The 15,681-nt window shown below is 38.6% G+C and overlaps 1 protein-coding gene across 3 annotated transcripts; it reads right to left on the bottom strand.

Moving 5' to 3' along the window:
* Positions 1–529: 529 nt before the first annotated feature.
* On the bottom strand, positions 530–12,974 carry LOC137038292 (uncharacterized). Of its 3 annotated transcripts, none has more exons than XM_067412762.1 (9): positions 12,562–12,974; positions 12,027–12,200; positions 11,779–11,936; positions 8,321–8,519; positions 5,363–5,459; positions 2,829–3,000; positions 2,590–2,739; positions 1,874–1,995; positions 530–778 (listed from the first exon to the last, which is right to left on the bottom strand). In XM_067412762.1, the coding sequence occupies exons 1-9, from the start codon at positions 12,924–12,926 to the stop codon at positions 716–718; spliced, it is 1,500 nt and encodes a 499-aa protein (XP_067268863.1). In that variant the 5' UTR covers positions 12,927–12,974; the 3' UTR covers positions 530–715. The 3 variants fall into 3 exon arrangements, with proteins under 3 accessions (XP_067268863.1, XP_067268862.1, XP_067268861.1); XM_067412761.1 differs by having other exon boundaries at positions 530–775; positions 2,811–3,000; XM_067412760.1 differs by having other exon boundaries at positions 2,811–3,000.
* Between the last annotated feature and the right edge of the window lie 2,707 nt (positions 12,975–15,681).

The raw sequence follows: 15,681 nt of genomic DNA on the forward strand, positions 1-15,681 counted from the left end.
AAATAACTTTGACATGTCCTTGACAGGTTGTGATATTACCCCGACTTTTTTTGCCTTTCTGTCAGCAGTGCGAACCTTCTGAGTGTGTTTTCCCATAAATGAACATGTTATGGCTGGAAAGAGCACCATCAAACTCTGCAATGTTTATACAAGTTGAGTTGAGCCAGAAGATTCTGTCCAGCTGCAGGACTGGAACCCTTCACACGTCTCTCTAATATGCAATACGTTTTTGGATGTTTATCATCAGTGCTTAATCATTGGAGGTATAATGAGGTTCAGTTATCGCTCTAATTCATTGTTCAGTCATTTATAGTAGAGAATTCAATCCATTTTTGACTTGGACCTGCCCACCACTAACTACAGTATTTGATTAGGAAGGTGTTTTGAGCCTTTTCGATAATTGGTGGCGACAATTACACAGTTTGGCCATTAGATGTCAGTCTTGCTTATAAAGTCAGATAAAAAATTTAACTGTCATACTGATAAAAAAGGAGAAGAGGTTTTCTGAAACAGTAGTTTAACGGACAGCTTCTAAAATGGTTACATTGCAATTTATTTATTGTATACGTAAAAACAAAACAAGAATAAAAGCGACAGATTAAAAATGGATGAAATGTCCTTGATGTTTCTCGACCTTTCAGAGGACAATCTGGCATCTGCTAATCACCGTCTCAGATCTTTGGATGTCAATCAAACCTTTTCCAGAGATTCTGCATCAGTCCTTTTGAACTTCTGAACCGCACAAAGATTTCCGACTTCTCAGGCTATACCTTGGCTGCTGGGGAAACGATGAAAATATATTAGCAAACAGACATTTGCAATCAAAATACAGCTGGACAACACATGGCCATAATTGCTTTGCTAGAAAAAGAGCAGTGTTAATGATTTAAATGGGAAAAGCACTAGAAATGTGAAGTTTAAAATCTTCAAAAAAATTACTGAATACAATAATATTTTAAAGTGACTGAAAATCTCCAATATAACTATTATTCATTTGCTTTGAGTGAGGAACAAAGCAAAACAAGGTAGTTCATCCCAAAATGAAAGTTATCCTATAATTCACTCACCCTCAAGCCATCATGTCTTTCTTCTTTCAGCCAAACACAACCAGTTATATTAAAAAAAATGTACTCAACTCATGTACAACCATTATTTTCGCTTCAGAAGGTTTTGAACCCCCTGGAGTCATATGGATTACTTTTATATGGATGGATGTGCTTTTTTGGGCTTCAAAATGTCAGTTACTATTTACTCCCATTATAAAGCTTGGAAGAGCCCGGATATCTTTTAATATTACTCTGATTTTGTTCAGCTGAAAGAAGTTTTTTTTTTGTTTTATACAGGTTTTTAATGGGGACAAATGTGTTTTCAATGTGCTTCATTATGTAGTATGTGTGCATATACAGTATTGCCTGATAAGATTAGTATTTTCAATGCCAGTGTCAAAGATCTGAACAAAGAAATCTGAACAAAGTCAAACCAATCCGAACAATGTAATATACACCTAGGATGGCTTGAGGGTGAGTAAATTATGGGATCATTTTGGGTCATTTTTGGGTGAACTAACCCCTTTAAGTTATTTTCTAATACTCTTCCTAGAGGGGATTGGGACCACATTAGATTGTCCCTTTGAGGTATACATTCCAAGCCACAAGTCCAAAAAGAAAATTGCACCATCTAGAGTTTCATGCCTTTTGCACTAAAGGGGTTATCAAGTTCACTGTACTCATGAAACACTCAAACTTCCTCCCAAATTATTGAAGTTATTTACTAATAAACTTCCTGGAATGAAACATTAGGGTGAGTCAATAATGACAGTAATATCCCTGAAACATTAATACAAAGGATTATGTGTATTGTTGTGCTACAGTACCTCATTGTTATCCACCAGCACACTGTAGACCGTGGCGGAAGACGTCCGCAACCGAGACCCTGAAGTTTGCCGCTGACGTCTCTTCAGGGCTTCCGAGGTACCCTGTGTCTCGTGATGTCTGGCTGATGACAATACCAATTTGCATTGGAATTAGGATTAGGAGGGGGATCTTATAATGCCCCTTTTTACAAGTAAAATAAGTCTTTTTTATTTTTAAGACCAAGAAAGAAAAAAAAAGTAAAATTATCAAATATAAAGTTTGCTTTGTCAAAAATGAAGGAAGTTTATGGTTAAAACCAGAACAAATATCCGGCAATGGGCTTAAAAAAATATCAAAATTCAAATGGACGTTTTCATAACTCATTGACATATTTTGTTTTAAGCATAACCTCAGTTTGCAAAGGCAATTCATTTTACGTTTGCATTTCAAGTAAATGCACCTTGATTAAGACATTTAGATTTTTGTATTGGAATCAGGAGGATGAAAAATACTAAGTAAGAAATGCATGCAACCTTTAATCCCATGAATTTATGTTCTGATTTAATACCTTTATGTGTAAAGACCCTGTTTAAGGTTAGTTATTAGATAAGGCTGAGCTGCATCTCTTTCATAAAACAAAATGTACACCACCATCTGATCCCAGGTCCTCTTGTGAGACATGCAGATTAACTCCTGCTCATATTATGATGTCAACACTTTTCAAAGCTGTGCTTACTGTCATGAGACGCAGAGAATGTCGACAGGGCCGCACTCACGACGCTCGAGGGATGCAGAATCACTAAACTGTCATCTCTCTCTTCCCACTTGCTTTCCCAGCGTTTTCGTCTGGACTTCTTCCATTCATCCACAGATGCCGAGAGACATTCTAGAAAGTATCACATGATTGAAAGATCAAAAACAAGTTCTGGAACTAAACCTTTTCAAATGTCAAGGTACCTGCTCTCTTGGAGATACCTGCTTTCTGCAAGGCCTGCTGAAGATCCGAGCGGGTCTCTTTGAGCTCCTTCAGAATTTCAAGACTCTCTCGGCTGATATCCCGGTAGCGCAGAGAAAAGTACAGCATAACAAGGCAGCCAACAAGAACCATGGTTTTTCTTAGAAGTCCAACTAAAAAAGTGATTTTCTCCTATACACAAAACAATTCCCCAATAAAATCCTGATTGACAGTATGCAGATTAATTTAATTTTTTCTAATTTAATTTCCACAGATTTTAAACCTAGACAACTGTGGCGGTGTCACCTTTATTTAATTTTTTTTCATATTCAGGTGCCAGGGAGGGTAAAAGAAAAATAACCCAGTACAGTTACGAAATAGAGCGAAAGAAATTTGTTTGCTGTTTACAGAAATCAAATCAAGTGTAACACTTTTTAATGCAATTAACATAATGCAAGGGACAGAGAATATAATGTATAATCAGTATACATAAATATTACACAAGAAAAAAAACTATGATAAAATGTAAATCATAGTGTAGGCCTAGGTATCGTTACCTTGTAATGCTGCACAATATAGATCAAAACCCAAAAAAAGGTTAAGAGGAGGGGAAAATGTAAGGCTATTTTTTTGCCTTTTGTTTGCTAGTTTGAACCCAACAGTTATCATTTTCACATCAAGTGCCCCGTTGTTTAAATAGCAAATGCTTTTGCGCCCATTGGCGTGCTGGTATGAAAACAAGATGTGTTCAGGTGCATTGTTTTGCCCAAAACACACCCATGACTCATTAAAGGGGGGGTGAAACACTCAGTTTCAGTCAGTGTCATGTCAATCTTGAGTACCTATAGAGTAGCATTGCATCCTGCATATCTCCGAAAAGTCTTTATTTTTTTTATAATTATATAAGAAAGATGCGCTGTTCCGAGTCTTTCCAAAAAAAGCCGAGCGGGTGGGGGCGTATCGTGTGACCGGAGCTAAATAATGACGTGTGTGCGCCACTGCTATTGTGTTGAGTGCGTCGTAAAGCTGTGTCATCCCTAACAGCGGGAAAAAACTTTATTCAAAATAAAAATATGGCTTTTAATCAGATACAGCCATACATCTATGATCCGGAATCAGACCCAGAGGCTGCAGTTGAACAGGAGCAGCAGCAAAAACGACTAGAGCAGGACGTCTGTATGTGGTACAAGTTATACACTAACTATATAATATGCTTAGCGGCTTGTGTTATTTACATATTTATACTTGAATTATATCGTCGTATTTTTGTCTTTGAAGGTGTACATGTGGGAAGTGCAGTTGTGCACGTGTGTGTGTGTGTTTACGCGTGGTTTGTGTAGACGTTAGTAAGCGGACTGGTTTTGCACGGCAGGTTAAGTTAGTGTTTACATAGAAAGACACGGAATAGTAGCGCATTTGAATGAAGAAGCGCGCTTATTTAGTTCAACATATTTCCCCCCTCTTTGTGTATTGTTGTTTGGAGTGCTTTTACAATACACAAACATAAAGTTACACATATAGTGGCCAGCTAAACAAATGTACACGCACTACACATCGCATGCTCCATTGATCAATTAACTATACGTGATCATGTTTGGGCTACTTGATGGGCATAGGCAAAAACACAGACATTTGAAGCAGTCTCACTCACCGCCTGCGGTTCTAACGTTGGGACCTTTATCGTTGGGACTGCTCCATCCTTCAGCATTAGGCGATCGGGAAAATCCTGTGTCGAGCTGGGCCTTGTTTATGAAACAGTCGGCACCGAAATGCAGCGAACAGATATAAACATTCGCGCAACTCAGTTGCTGATCCGGAAAAGCAAATTACATCCACTGTTGCCTTAACGCGGGGTTTTTGGGCAATCTGTGCAGGACTGTCTTGGTCTGGCAACCAAAAACGCACTTTTTTGGTGACATTGTAATTGTGCACATCACCTGTGCAGCAGCCTACGAGCCAGCGCTTTAATGGGGGTAGCCTGTTACTTTCGCTCTCTCCCTCTCTCGCTCTCTCTCACGCTCTTCCGGTAGAATTGTCCGTAAGGCCCATACAAGGAAATTCCGCCCCCATTAACGTCAAGGGGACGCATGATCGCAAAAAACTTGCCGAAACTTATGACTAACCGGAAGTAGTATTTTTGACAAAGAAATACTCCCATCAAACGTCCACCTTAACTTTTGAAACTTTGTCCATGTTTAGTATGGGAATCCAAGTCTTTAACAGTGTAAAAAGATCAGTATGCATGAAACAGCATTTCACCCCCCCTTTAAGAAAATAGGGGACAACCCTTGTAGACTATGTGCACTGCCCATTTTTCCCACCAATAAACTAGCAAAAGTGGTTTCGGACACGGCCCGTAAATACACTTGAGCAGTGCGCTTCAGACCATGCATTAGAGCATTAAAATGGGGCCCTTGAATGTTCAAGAGCAAGAAAGAAAGACAAACTTCAGCCTGTCACACTACATAAAAAAATATAAAGAGCAAATATAATTTAGCTTGTTTACAGCATGTAAACAAGATTATACACATTCATTACTATGCATTAGTCTTACCATCTGTTGAAAACCATGGTCTTCATTTTCCAACACCGTCTTACAGATCATCCTTTCAAGGTATATATTAAAAGCCACAAGCCCAAAAAGAAAAAATCTAAAATGAAACAAGATGCATCAGTGTCTGGGTATTTTTTTACTAAAAAGGTCAATATTAAGGTCATTGTAGTGAGAAACATTCAAACTTTAAAACTTCCCCCCCAGCCCAAAGAGATGGGTAAATGGCTTTTTCCAAACTTGCAAATAAGATTCTGTGCCCAGTTGTTCGAAAGTAATCTGATTGGACTTCAGCTATCGGTTGGATCGAATCATGAAAATGGGTTGTTCAAAAGAAAAGGAAAAAAAAAAGGACACTGAAAATGAATTAGATCACAAAATCTAGGCTTTGTTTCACAGACAGGGCTTAGATTAACACAGCAGTAGGCCTTGGGTAAATTGGGACATTTAGGTGCCTTTAAATGTGCCTTAGAAAAACATTACTGGTGTGTATCCTCTATTTTTCTCTTTTCCCTCCCTATTCTGGCTTTTGCTACTCTGAATAATATCCAAATCTTTGTATTTAAGGCACTTTTGTATTTAAGGCCTCTTAATGATAGATCGCTTCCTCTACTCCTCAGTTGCAAGTCGTTTTGGATAAAAGCGTCTGCTAAATGCATACATGTAAATGTGTATATTTTAATGTGTAATATATGCAAGTTGCTTTCAGTTAAACACCTCAAACATCCATTTTAGTCTGGGACTAGACTCAAGCCTTGGCTGTGAAACCAATCACCGGTTTTGATCCGGATCAAATCGTCAGTTTGTTGTTCAAAACATTTGAGCAGGATTAGGATACCATTGATCCACAAAAAAAGGATTATCCTGACCCCAGCAGAAGTGTGGATTTCATCAACAACAACAAAAAATTAAAATGTTTTATATTATATATATATATATATATATATATTCAATATTTGTATCATGCAATAAACACGTTCATATTTTCATTTTATTCTTGGTTAGTTAAACTGTTAAAGTAATAAATAAATAATAAGTGGTCAACCGCTTTGAGCAGGTTTGGGAAATATCATGCCTCATACAATAACCATAAGGTTGAACACAGTACTAAAGCAACTCAACCAGGCCTCACCCCTCTATTTTTGCATATGCCTTTAATCATTTAAATGGGTAAGTTGTAACATATACATTCCCGGAAGAAAATTCAAGACTACAAATGGAGACGTTTCCCTCCATTAAAGTTCAGAAAACAGTGTGCACTGATATAGAGAAGAACTCCCTTCGGCGTGACTTTGCAGACCTTTTTCGTGCTCAAACAGTAACATGACAAGAACACTGAAAATTTAAAGTATAATAGCACCCCTTTAACAGTATAAATAGCACAATTCAGTGTGGACTGTTTTGTGATCATCTCACAATATAATACAGGCTGTTACCGAAGGACAGGACAGTAAAAAAAAGAGACTTATATTTTACAATGATCAGGCATAACATTATGACCACTGACATGTCATGTCATTAGTGGGTGGGATATATTAGGCAACAAGTGAACATGTCCTCAAGAGTGATGTGCTAGAAATAGGAAAAAATGGGCAAGCATAATGATTTGAGTTGACAAGGGCCAAATTGGGATGGCTAGACAACTGGGTCAGAGCACCTCTAAAACTACAGCTCTTGTGGGGTGTTACAAAAGCGGTACAAGTAAGAAATAGTGGTGAACCAGCGACAGGGTCATGGCTCATTGATGCATGTGGGGAGCGAAGGCTGGCCGTGTGGTCCGGTCAAACAGACGAGCTACTGGAGCTCAAATTGCTCAAGAAGTTAAAGAGTTAGTTCACCCAAAAATGACATTTCTTTCATTAATGACTCACCCTAATGTTATTCCACACCTATAAGACCTCCCTTCATCCTCGGAACACAGTTTAAGATATTTTATATTTAGTCCGAGGGCTTTCTGTCCTTTGAATGTAAGTGTACACCCACTTGCTGTCGACGTCCAGGTGGTGATGAAAACATCATCAAAGTAGTCCATATGTGACATCACTTGGTTGGACTCTTTTGAAGCGTCGACAATACATTTTGGTCCAAAAATAACAAAAAATAGGACTTAATTCAGCATTGTCTTCAAACCTCAAATAAAGATTCAAAGGGTCGTGAATCAGCAGATTGATTAGTGATTCGTATCGCCAATGTCACGTGATTTCAGCAGTTTACCAGTTTGACATGCGATCTGAATCATGATTTCATTTGAATCTTTATTTGAGGAACACGGAAGAGAAGACAATGCTGAATAAAGTATTTTCTGTTATTTTTGGACCAAAATGTATTGTCGACGCTTCAAAAGAGTCCAACCAAGTGATGTCACATATGGACTACTTTGATGTTTTCATTACCTTCTGGACGTGGACAGCAAGTGGGCATACACTTATATTCAAAGGACAGAAAGCCCTCAGACTAAATCTAAAATATCTTAAACTGTGTTCTGAAGATGAACAGAGGTCTTACTACCCGTAATGACATTGGGGTGTGTCATTTTTGGGCGAACTAACTCTTTAACGCTGGTTCTGATAGAAAGGTGTCGAAATACACAGATGGTTGTGTATGGGCTGCATCGCTGCAGACCAGTCAGAGTGCCAATGCTGACCCCTGTCCACCACCAAAAGCACCAACAGTGGGCATGTGAGCATCAGAACTGTACCACGAAGTAATGGAAGATGGTGGCCTGGTCTGATGAATTACTTTTTCTTTTAAATCACGTGGATGGCAGGGTGCGTGTCCATCGCTTACCTGGTGAACAAATGGCACCAGGATGTAAGCCAGCATAGGCAGTGTGATGCTTTGGGCAATGTTCTCCTTAGAACATTCTAGTTTTATTTAATGCCATGTCAGCATCTTTGGCTGACTATTTCTACAGCATTAATATTCTACAAGCACTGCACTGACTGACTGGTTTATACTCACCTGGCTCCAGCCGTACGTCGCACAGAGGTCAGAAGAAAAGATGCACCAAAGCCCAGAGCGTTGTAGAAAAGGGAACTAAACGTGTGTGTCTCGGACATAATGAAGCTTTGGAGGAAGGCTACACGGTTGAAGATTTCCGCAAATGCCACCTGCTGCTCCTGCGCAGAATGCCTCATCTCCGCAAATACATCTCTCAGTCCTGAAACATTCAAGCAATTTAGCTCAGTTTGAATTATAGCACACACATGCAAAGAAGGAGAGATAAAAGAAAAGACATTTTGAGGTCAAGCACATACTTCAGTTTTATTTGCATTGATTGCCTCATCTCTACAACGTGCTCAAATTAGGCTCAAATTATCTACAAAACAGCTGGAATGGAGACTGCATGTTAAGTGGTTAAAAGTGAATTAATTGCAGAAACTTGCAAGAACTGTCATACAAACTATTCAAATAATTTCCAGAATATCAGCACGTTTGCAAATGTCATATTGATTTTATAGAACAGTTCAACAGTTTAAGAAGTTAAATTTAGTTAAACTTCTATTTTAGATATTGTATTTATAATATTGCCTGTTTTTCACTTATTAAAATAATTCCAAACAGATCCACAACAGAGCCATTGTGTGTCTCTGAGCAACACGGCGATGTTTCGTTACTGAATGCATCTGCGTTTAAATCATTCCGATAAATGACTCAACAACTCACTACTTAAACCCCAAAATTAAAATTAGCCCATGATTTACTCACCTAAGTCATCCTAGGTTATGACATTCTTCTTCTAGACAAATAAAATCTGAGTTATATTTTTAAAAAAGTCCTGGCTCTTCAAAGCATTATAATGGCATTGACTTTTTTAAGTCCATAAAAGTGCATCTATCTATCATGTAACTGCTTCACATGGCCCTGCCCTGGGGGATTAATAAAGGCCTTCTGAGGCAAAGTGGCACGTTAGTGTAAGAAAAATACCCATATTAAAACATTATACACTAAAAAAAACTAGCTTCCGGGGCAGCGGTACGCAAGTCGAATTATGGCAAAAGAGTCACCCCTGACCCCTGAAACCTTGACGCATGCGTATTGAACAACGCAGAAGTGCAGAGGATAGAGCAAAACAAAACATTGATAAAGAATTAGTCTAAAACGGGAATTTTTAAAGAGAAATGGCAGAGAATTTCGATATAAGAGGGGCTTGAGTTTTTGCCAAGCACTATCCACGAGGCATCAAAGCGTGCGATGCGTTGCATCAGGGGTGACTCTTACCGTAAGTCGACTTGCGTACTGCTGACTGCCGGAAGCTAGTTATTTTAGTCTGTAAAGTTTTAAATAGGGATATTTTTCTTACGCAATTACTCCACTTTGCTTCAAAGGGCATTTGATAACACCATAGAGGCTTGTGGAGCAGTTTTATGATGGATAGACGCACTTTTATGGACTTCAAAAATGAACCATCAAGTCAATGCCATTATAAAACTGGAAAGAGACAGGACTTTTTTTAAATATAACTCATATTGGATTCGTCTGACAGAAGAATGTCATATACACTTAGGATGACTTGAGGGTGAGTAAATCATGGGCTACTTTTTATTTTTGGGTGAACTCTTCCTTTTAAGACAATGAGTTGCCATGACCTACTGGCAGTTTAGTTTAATATTTAAAGGGGGGGTGAAATGCTGTTTCATGCATACTGAGATTTTTCCACTGTTAAAGACTTGGATTCCCATCCTAAACATGGACAAAGTTTCAAAAACTAATGTTGGACGTTTGATGGAGTATTTCTGTGTTAAAAATACTCCTTCCGGTTTCTCACAAGTTTTGGAGAGTTTTTTTCGAGTATGGGTCGGCTTTACGTCGATAGAGCGGAAGGTCCTTGTATTGGCCGTACAGGCTCTTCTCCCGGAAGGGTGCGCGCACGCGTGACTAGAGCGAGAGACCAAATGCATGCCCATAAACACTGCTCTCAGGTGCAGATCAACTCGTCCGTGCAACACTTATGATGCGCCACGCTCCACTTTATTCCTATGGGTGACATCAAGCGACTTCAACGCTTCAGCACAGCATTCCGGGAAGGCAGCGCTGCATTTGAACGCAGAAATGACGGGCAGCTTCACAACATCACTTCAGTCGCATCGCAGTGGATCTCCACAGTCACTGCTGTCAGGACTTAACGAAATCAACAGTTACTAAAGAAGTGTGTTTTTGACGGAGCGGCCCCAACGATAAAGCTTCATGGTCGTGCTTTGGAAGCAGGCGGTGAGCAAAACTGCTTCAAATGTCTGTGCTGTTGGCTATCGTCACGTGAGTAAACATCAGTAAACAACACGATCGTGTATAGTTAATTTATCAATGGAGTATGCGATTTATGGTGTGTGTTTAAATACATTTGTTTAGCTGACCAATGTAGGTGTCAGTTTGTTTATTGTAAAACCACCCAAACATAAACTTAGCGTTCTCACAAAGCGTGCTTCGTCATTCAAATGCGCTAACGGTTACTCCATTGTTGTTTTATGTATAACGTTACACTAGTCTGACGTGCAAAACCGTTTTGCTTGCTACTGCTAAGGTTTAGTCGCATACAATAGTCCATAAACCGAATCATGTCCTCATACACCGCGAGTAAAGACACACAAATGTTGACGGGCCACTAAATACAGTACATACCACAGAGACGGACGTCCTGCTGTTGTTGCTTCTCCTGTTCAATTTATTTCAGCTTCCGAATGATTCTGGATCATATATGTATTAGTTGAACCTGATTAATAGCCATGGTTTATTTAGGGTAGCGTTTTCTTCTCCACGCTTGAGGACGTCACCGCTTTGTGCGCACTCGTCATTCTTTAGCTCCGCCCACACGATTCGCCTCCAGGTGCTCGTTTTTTTCCGGAAAGACTCGGTACAGCCCATATTTCTTTTATAAATATGATAAAACTAAAGACTTTTCAGAGATATGAAGGATGCAATTCTACTCTATAGGTACTCAAGATTGACTGAAACTGAGTGTTTCAACCCCCCTTTAAAGGCCCAATGAAGTGCCTTGAAACTCACAGCATTATTCAATGTACTGACGTAATTTCCACTGAAACAGGATGACAAGGTGGGTGGGGCATGTGGAACAGCTCAGGCCATATGGAAAGCAAATTTACACTGAATAAATGTTCTAAACATATCCCCTATATAATGCATTATATGCCATTCACTAAGTAGAAAATAGTAAATGTGTGAGGAAGTGAGCCGCAGCTTCAGCGTCTATTCATGACGTAGGGGGCAGGACGCTTCAGAGTATAGAGTGCATTTGATTGGACAGAAAATCTCATGAGAAGCTGAAGTGCAGAGTGATGTCATCAAAATCCCCGATCCATATTGGCGGAAGTAAGCAAGTTTTGAATGCTTTATATTCTAATATCTGCTAATGTCACACTTCCATAAGCATATTCCCCTCTTATTTATTCAGTAACCAGCACCTTGAGTTGAGTCCTGCAGGGTGCTCTTGAGTTCCTCTCCATTGCGAAGGATGCTCTCCTGGGATTTGAGCGCAGCACTCTGGGCTACAACCAGATCTTCTGCCATCCGCTGGGTGGATGCCAACTGCTCCGCCACCCCAGCTGAACTCTCAGTCAACCTGAAGCACAGATAAACATTGGCTCACATTAATATTTTATACACATAAATACCCTTCATCTTCGAAATATGCATCTAGGGACCTTTGTACCTGTGAATGGTGTTCTCAGCTCTTTGTTGCCAGCGCTCACTCTGCAAATAATGACATATACTGTGTGCATGGGTAAAAAACTCAGTGTAGGTGTTGAAGGCCACAGGATCCATGTCTTGTGTGCAGGTTTTGACATCGCTACCTTCAGGACACTCGGGGAAACTACGACCTGACCTGCAATAAATAATTAGAGAAACACAGAACACAGTGAAAATTTAAAGTTGAGTCACCTCACAACACTGAGGCTAAACTAGTGGTTCTTAAATGGTTCAGGAGATGTAATATGCTAAATTATATTAATTAAAAAATATGTATTAATAATAATAAACATAAAATGCAAATAATAGATATTTGGCATAGTGAAAAAGAAGCCATATCCTCATAATAATTTGTACATATCCTTGCTGTTAGATGGATGGATCTTTTGGGTGCTCAGATGAAAACCAGCTTGGCCAGGCTATGAGATCTTAAACCACCTAACAAACATGGCTGGTTCAATGTGTTTCAGCTGATTCCAGTAAAATAAGCTGCTGACCTTTGCAGGTGGCAGTGTGTGAAGGACAAGGCAATCTTGCTCTGCACATCATCACTGAAATCTTTACAGCTTGACTGTATTTTTTCCAGCGCTCGAGACCAACACGCGCCATAGCGCGGCTGCTGCGACAGTTCACGCACTCGCAGTAACTCCACGCGGCCTTTGTCCTCTAAACTTCTATCGCTACTCACGGAACAGACAATAACAAAAATGCATAAAAATTCCGTGGTCCACATTGCAGTCCGCGTGGAATTGAGGAACACGCAGAGACAGAACCTTTTAATATAATGTATGACTAATAGGAAGGAAAAACCAAAAAGTTCACACCACGCGAACAAAGCTAGAATTTGTCTCATTAACCACATGTGGTGGTTCCGCCTACAGGCCGGAGATAGTGTTAACGTGAGGCTACGTGGGGCTTGTGGTTGCTTTAGTCCACGCAATGTTCTGGAGTAGCCTAAAATTGATACACACATACATTTCAGTACAGATACATTTCCAAGAAACAATTGTGCCAGTTTAGTGACATTGAAAATTACAATATTATCTACTTGCAAGTTGCATACCATCTGTTTAATGAAGGTCTACCGTTAAAATTATACGTTTTCAGAACTCTATATTAAAAAAAATACTTTCTTTGTTGCAAATACACACGACTGTTCAAAAATAGTACGATTTGTTTTTTTTGTTTTTAAGGAAGTATCATGCTCAACAAGACTGCATTTATTTATCACAAAAATACTGTAAACATATACAGTATTTTTGTGTATTTATTGAAATGTTATTTATTCCTGTGATGGAATAAATAAAGTAGGCCTAATAGGCCTATATAATCAACAAATGCTTTAGCGCAGGTTAAACAAAATATGGCCTATACTATTATTATTATTATTATTATTATTATTATTATGTGACCATAATACAATTTCATGATTGCAAATTAATTTAAACAAAATTGCTGAAATGATACACATTTGACACAATATTTGACACAAAATTCTCTCATTCTCTCACACACACACACACACACACACACACACACACACACACACACACACACACACACACACACACACACACACACACACACACACACACACACAAATTGTTTTTTCATTTTTTCATTGACTGTAGATATGATGATTATTATACTGTACAAACAGTATATTCTCTTCTCTATCCCTAAACCTACCCATAACACAGGGACCAAAAAAAGGATTTGGTAGTTGGCATCTTTCTGGGGACATTTTGTCCCCATAACATAGGGTTTACCTGGGTCACTCACAAATTAAAACAGAAATTGTTTGTTAAAATGTGTTATAAATGCATGTTGGAAGTTTCTTTGGTACTGAGAAGGAAGTAACACTTGTACCACCGCAAACACTCTGATCAACTAAAAAGGAGCCCTCCATGCCACTATCACTCCATCACTCCTTTTTTGTGAAATTAAGCTGTATTTGCTGCAAAAAATTCTATTGAAAATGACAAAAATACCCTCGGATTTAAATTGTGTATCCAGTAAATGTGCTAGTGCATTGATGTTTATTTTTAATAACATTCTACATATTTTATCTATTGATCTATCTATCTAGTGATGGGTTTAGTATGGATTTAGTGCCTCTCAAGGAATTAGCTGTCAGATTTATTCTGTTTTCAATGTTTTAGATGCAAGTGTTGTTGAATGTTAGCCTAGTTGAATGTGTACCCATGCAAGTGTTTTCTGATTGCAAAGGGATAAAAAAATAAATAAAAAAAACACATTCCCAATAACTCCAAAAGCTAAAACAGAAATCCAAATATGTACAAATCTGAAATGATAGTGTATATTTATTGTATTCTGTGTGATGTTGAATCCATTTTAAAGGTAACAGTTATTTGTATTTCTTTCCTGCTTTCTGACAATTCTCTCAGTATACCACTTTTTCAACTTTAGGCCTGTGAGTAAAGAAATGGGACGTACCCTAGTACTCTCATTTCCTCTTTTGCTTTTTTTCTTACCTTATTATCACATTTATGTGTCAAAAGAGGAAGTTGGAAAAAAAATTATTACAAACTTCAGCCCTGCAAACATCACGCCACAGCGGCACTTGTTGATTGTTCACATGAAAATGTCAAGCTAAATGTGCACTTGAAGAAAGTTAAAACATCTTCACTGGCATAAACAACCTTATTCTTGTGTATGTGTCTGTGTGAATTAAAAAAACCTGTAAATGTCTATTCATTAAAATAAAAATAAAAAAACGAATTCACACTTTTAACTTTTAATTAATAATTTGTTTCCTTATTTATTAGTGGAAGACTAGTGACTAGAGTGGTGGCCAAAATTATTAGAACACTTGACGTCTGGGAGTTGTCTTATTGGGCCTGGATTTATTTTCCAATGACCCAAAACATTTGTCTAACTATTGCAAGAACTACCTGCGACGGAAGGAATCTCCTGGAAAATTGAAAATGATGGACTGGCTCTCAAAGTCCAAACTTCAACCCCATCGAGCACGTTTGGGGCTAATTGGAAAATAAACTGGATGGATCTACATTCAAAGTAAAGCCTTTGGCCTTCAGTTGCAGAAGGCATGGGATAACATTAATGTTGAAGTTCTCAGAGGAAATATATCGACACTATGCCAGAGATGCTGTAGTTGCTGTAAAAAGTGGACATACCAAATATTAAAGTGGATAAAAACCGTACAACTCACTTCATCTGATATTTGATGGTTAGAACAACCATTTAGGCTACATGTTTCATGAACATTATGAAATTAAATCATGTTTCGAGGCAAAATACCGGTAGGTAAATATTTTAAGATTTGTCAGGTGTTTTATAACAATTTTGACAACCACTGTAGCTATATGACCTGTTTGAAAAGGGTATTTAAAAATCTACAATTTTATCTCAAGACAAAAACACATTTCAAACACTTAATATTAATTTAAACAGGACTTTATCACAGAATGCAATGATACAGTTATGCTATGCACTATTATTCTGGTGTGCAATGCAGCTTTCCTCGCCCTGGACGTTGTTCCCCTCTCTTGTTATCCACTTCTCAGCTCTCGCGAGAACGTCGGCGTTACCCCATTTCCCTTCCAACCAACCTCTCGCGAGAACTCACGTCCGAA

The sequence above is a fragment of the Pseudorasbora parva genome, chromosome 13 (genome assembly GCF_024679245.1).
Source record: "Pseudorasbora parva isolate DD20220531a chromosome 13, ASM2467924v1, whole genome shotgun sequence".
NCBI classification, from domain to species: Eukaryota; Metazoa; Chordata; class Actinopteri; order Cypriniformes; family Gobionidae; genus Pseudorasbora; species Pseudorasbora parva.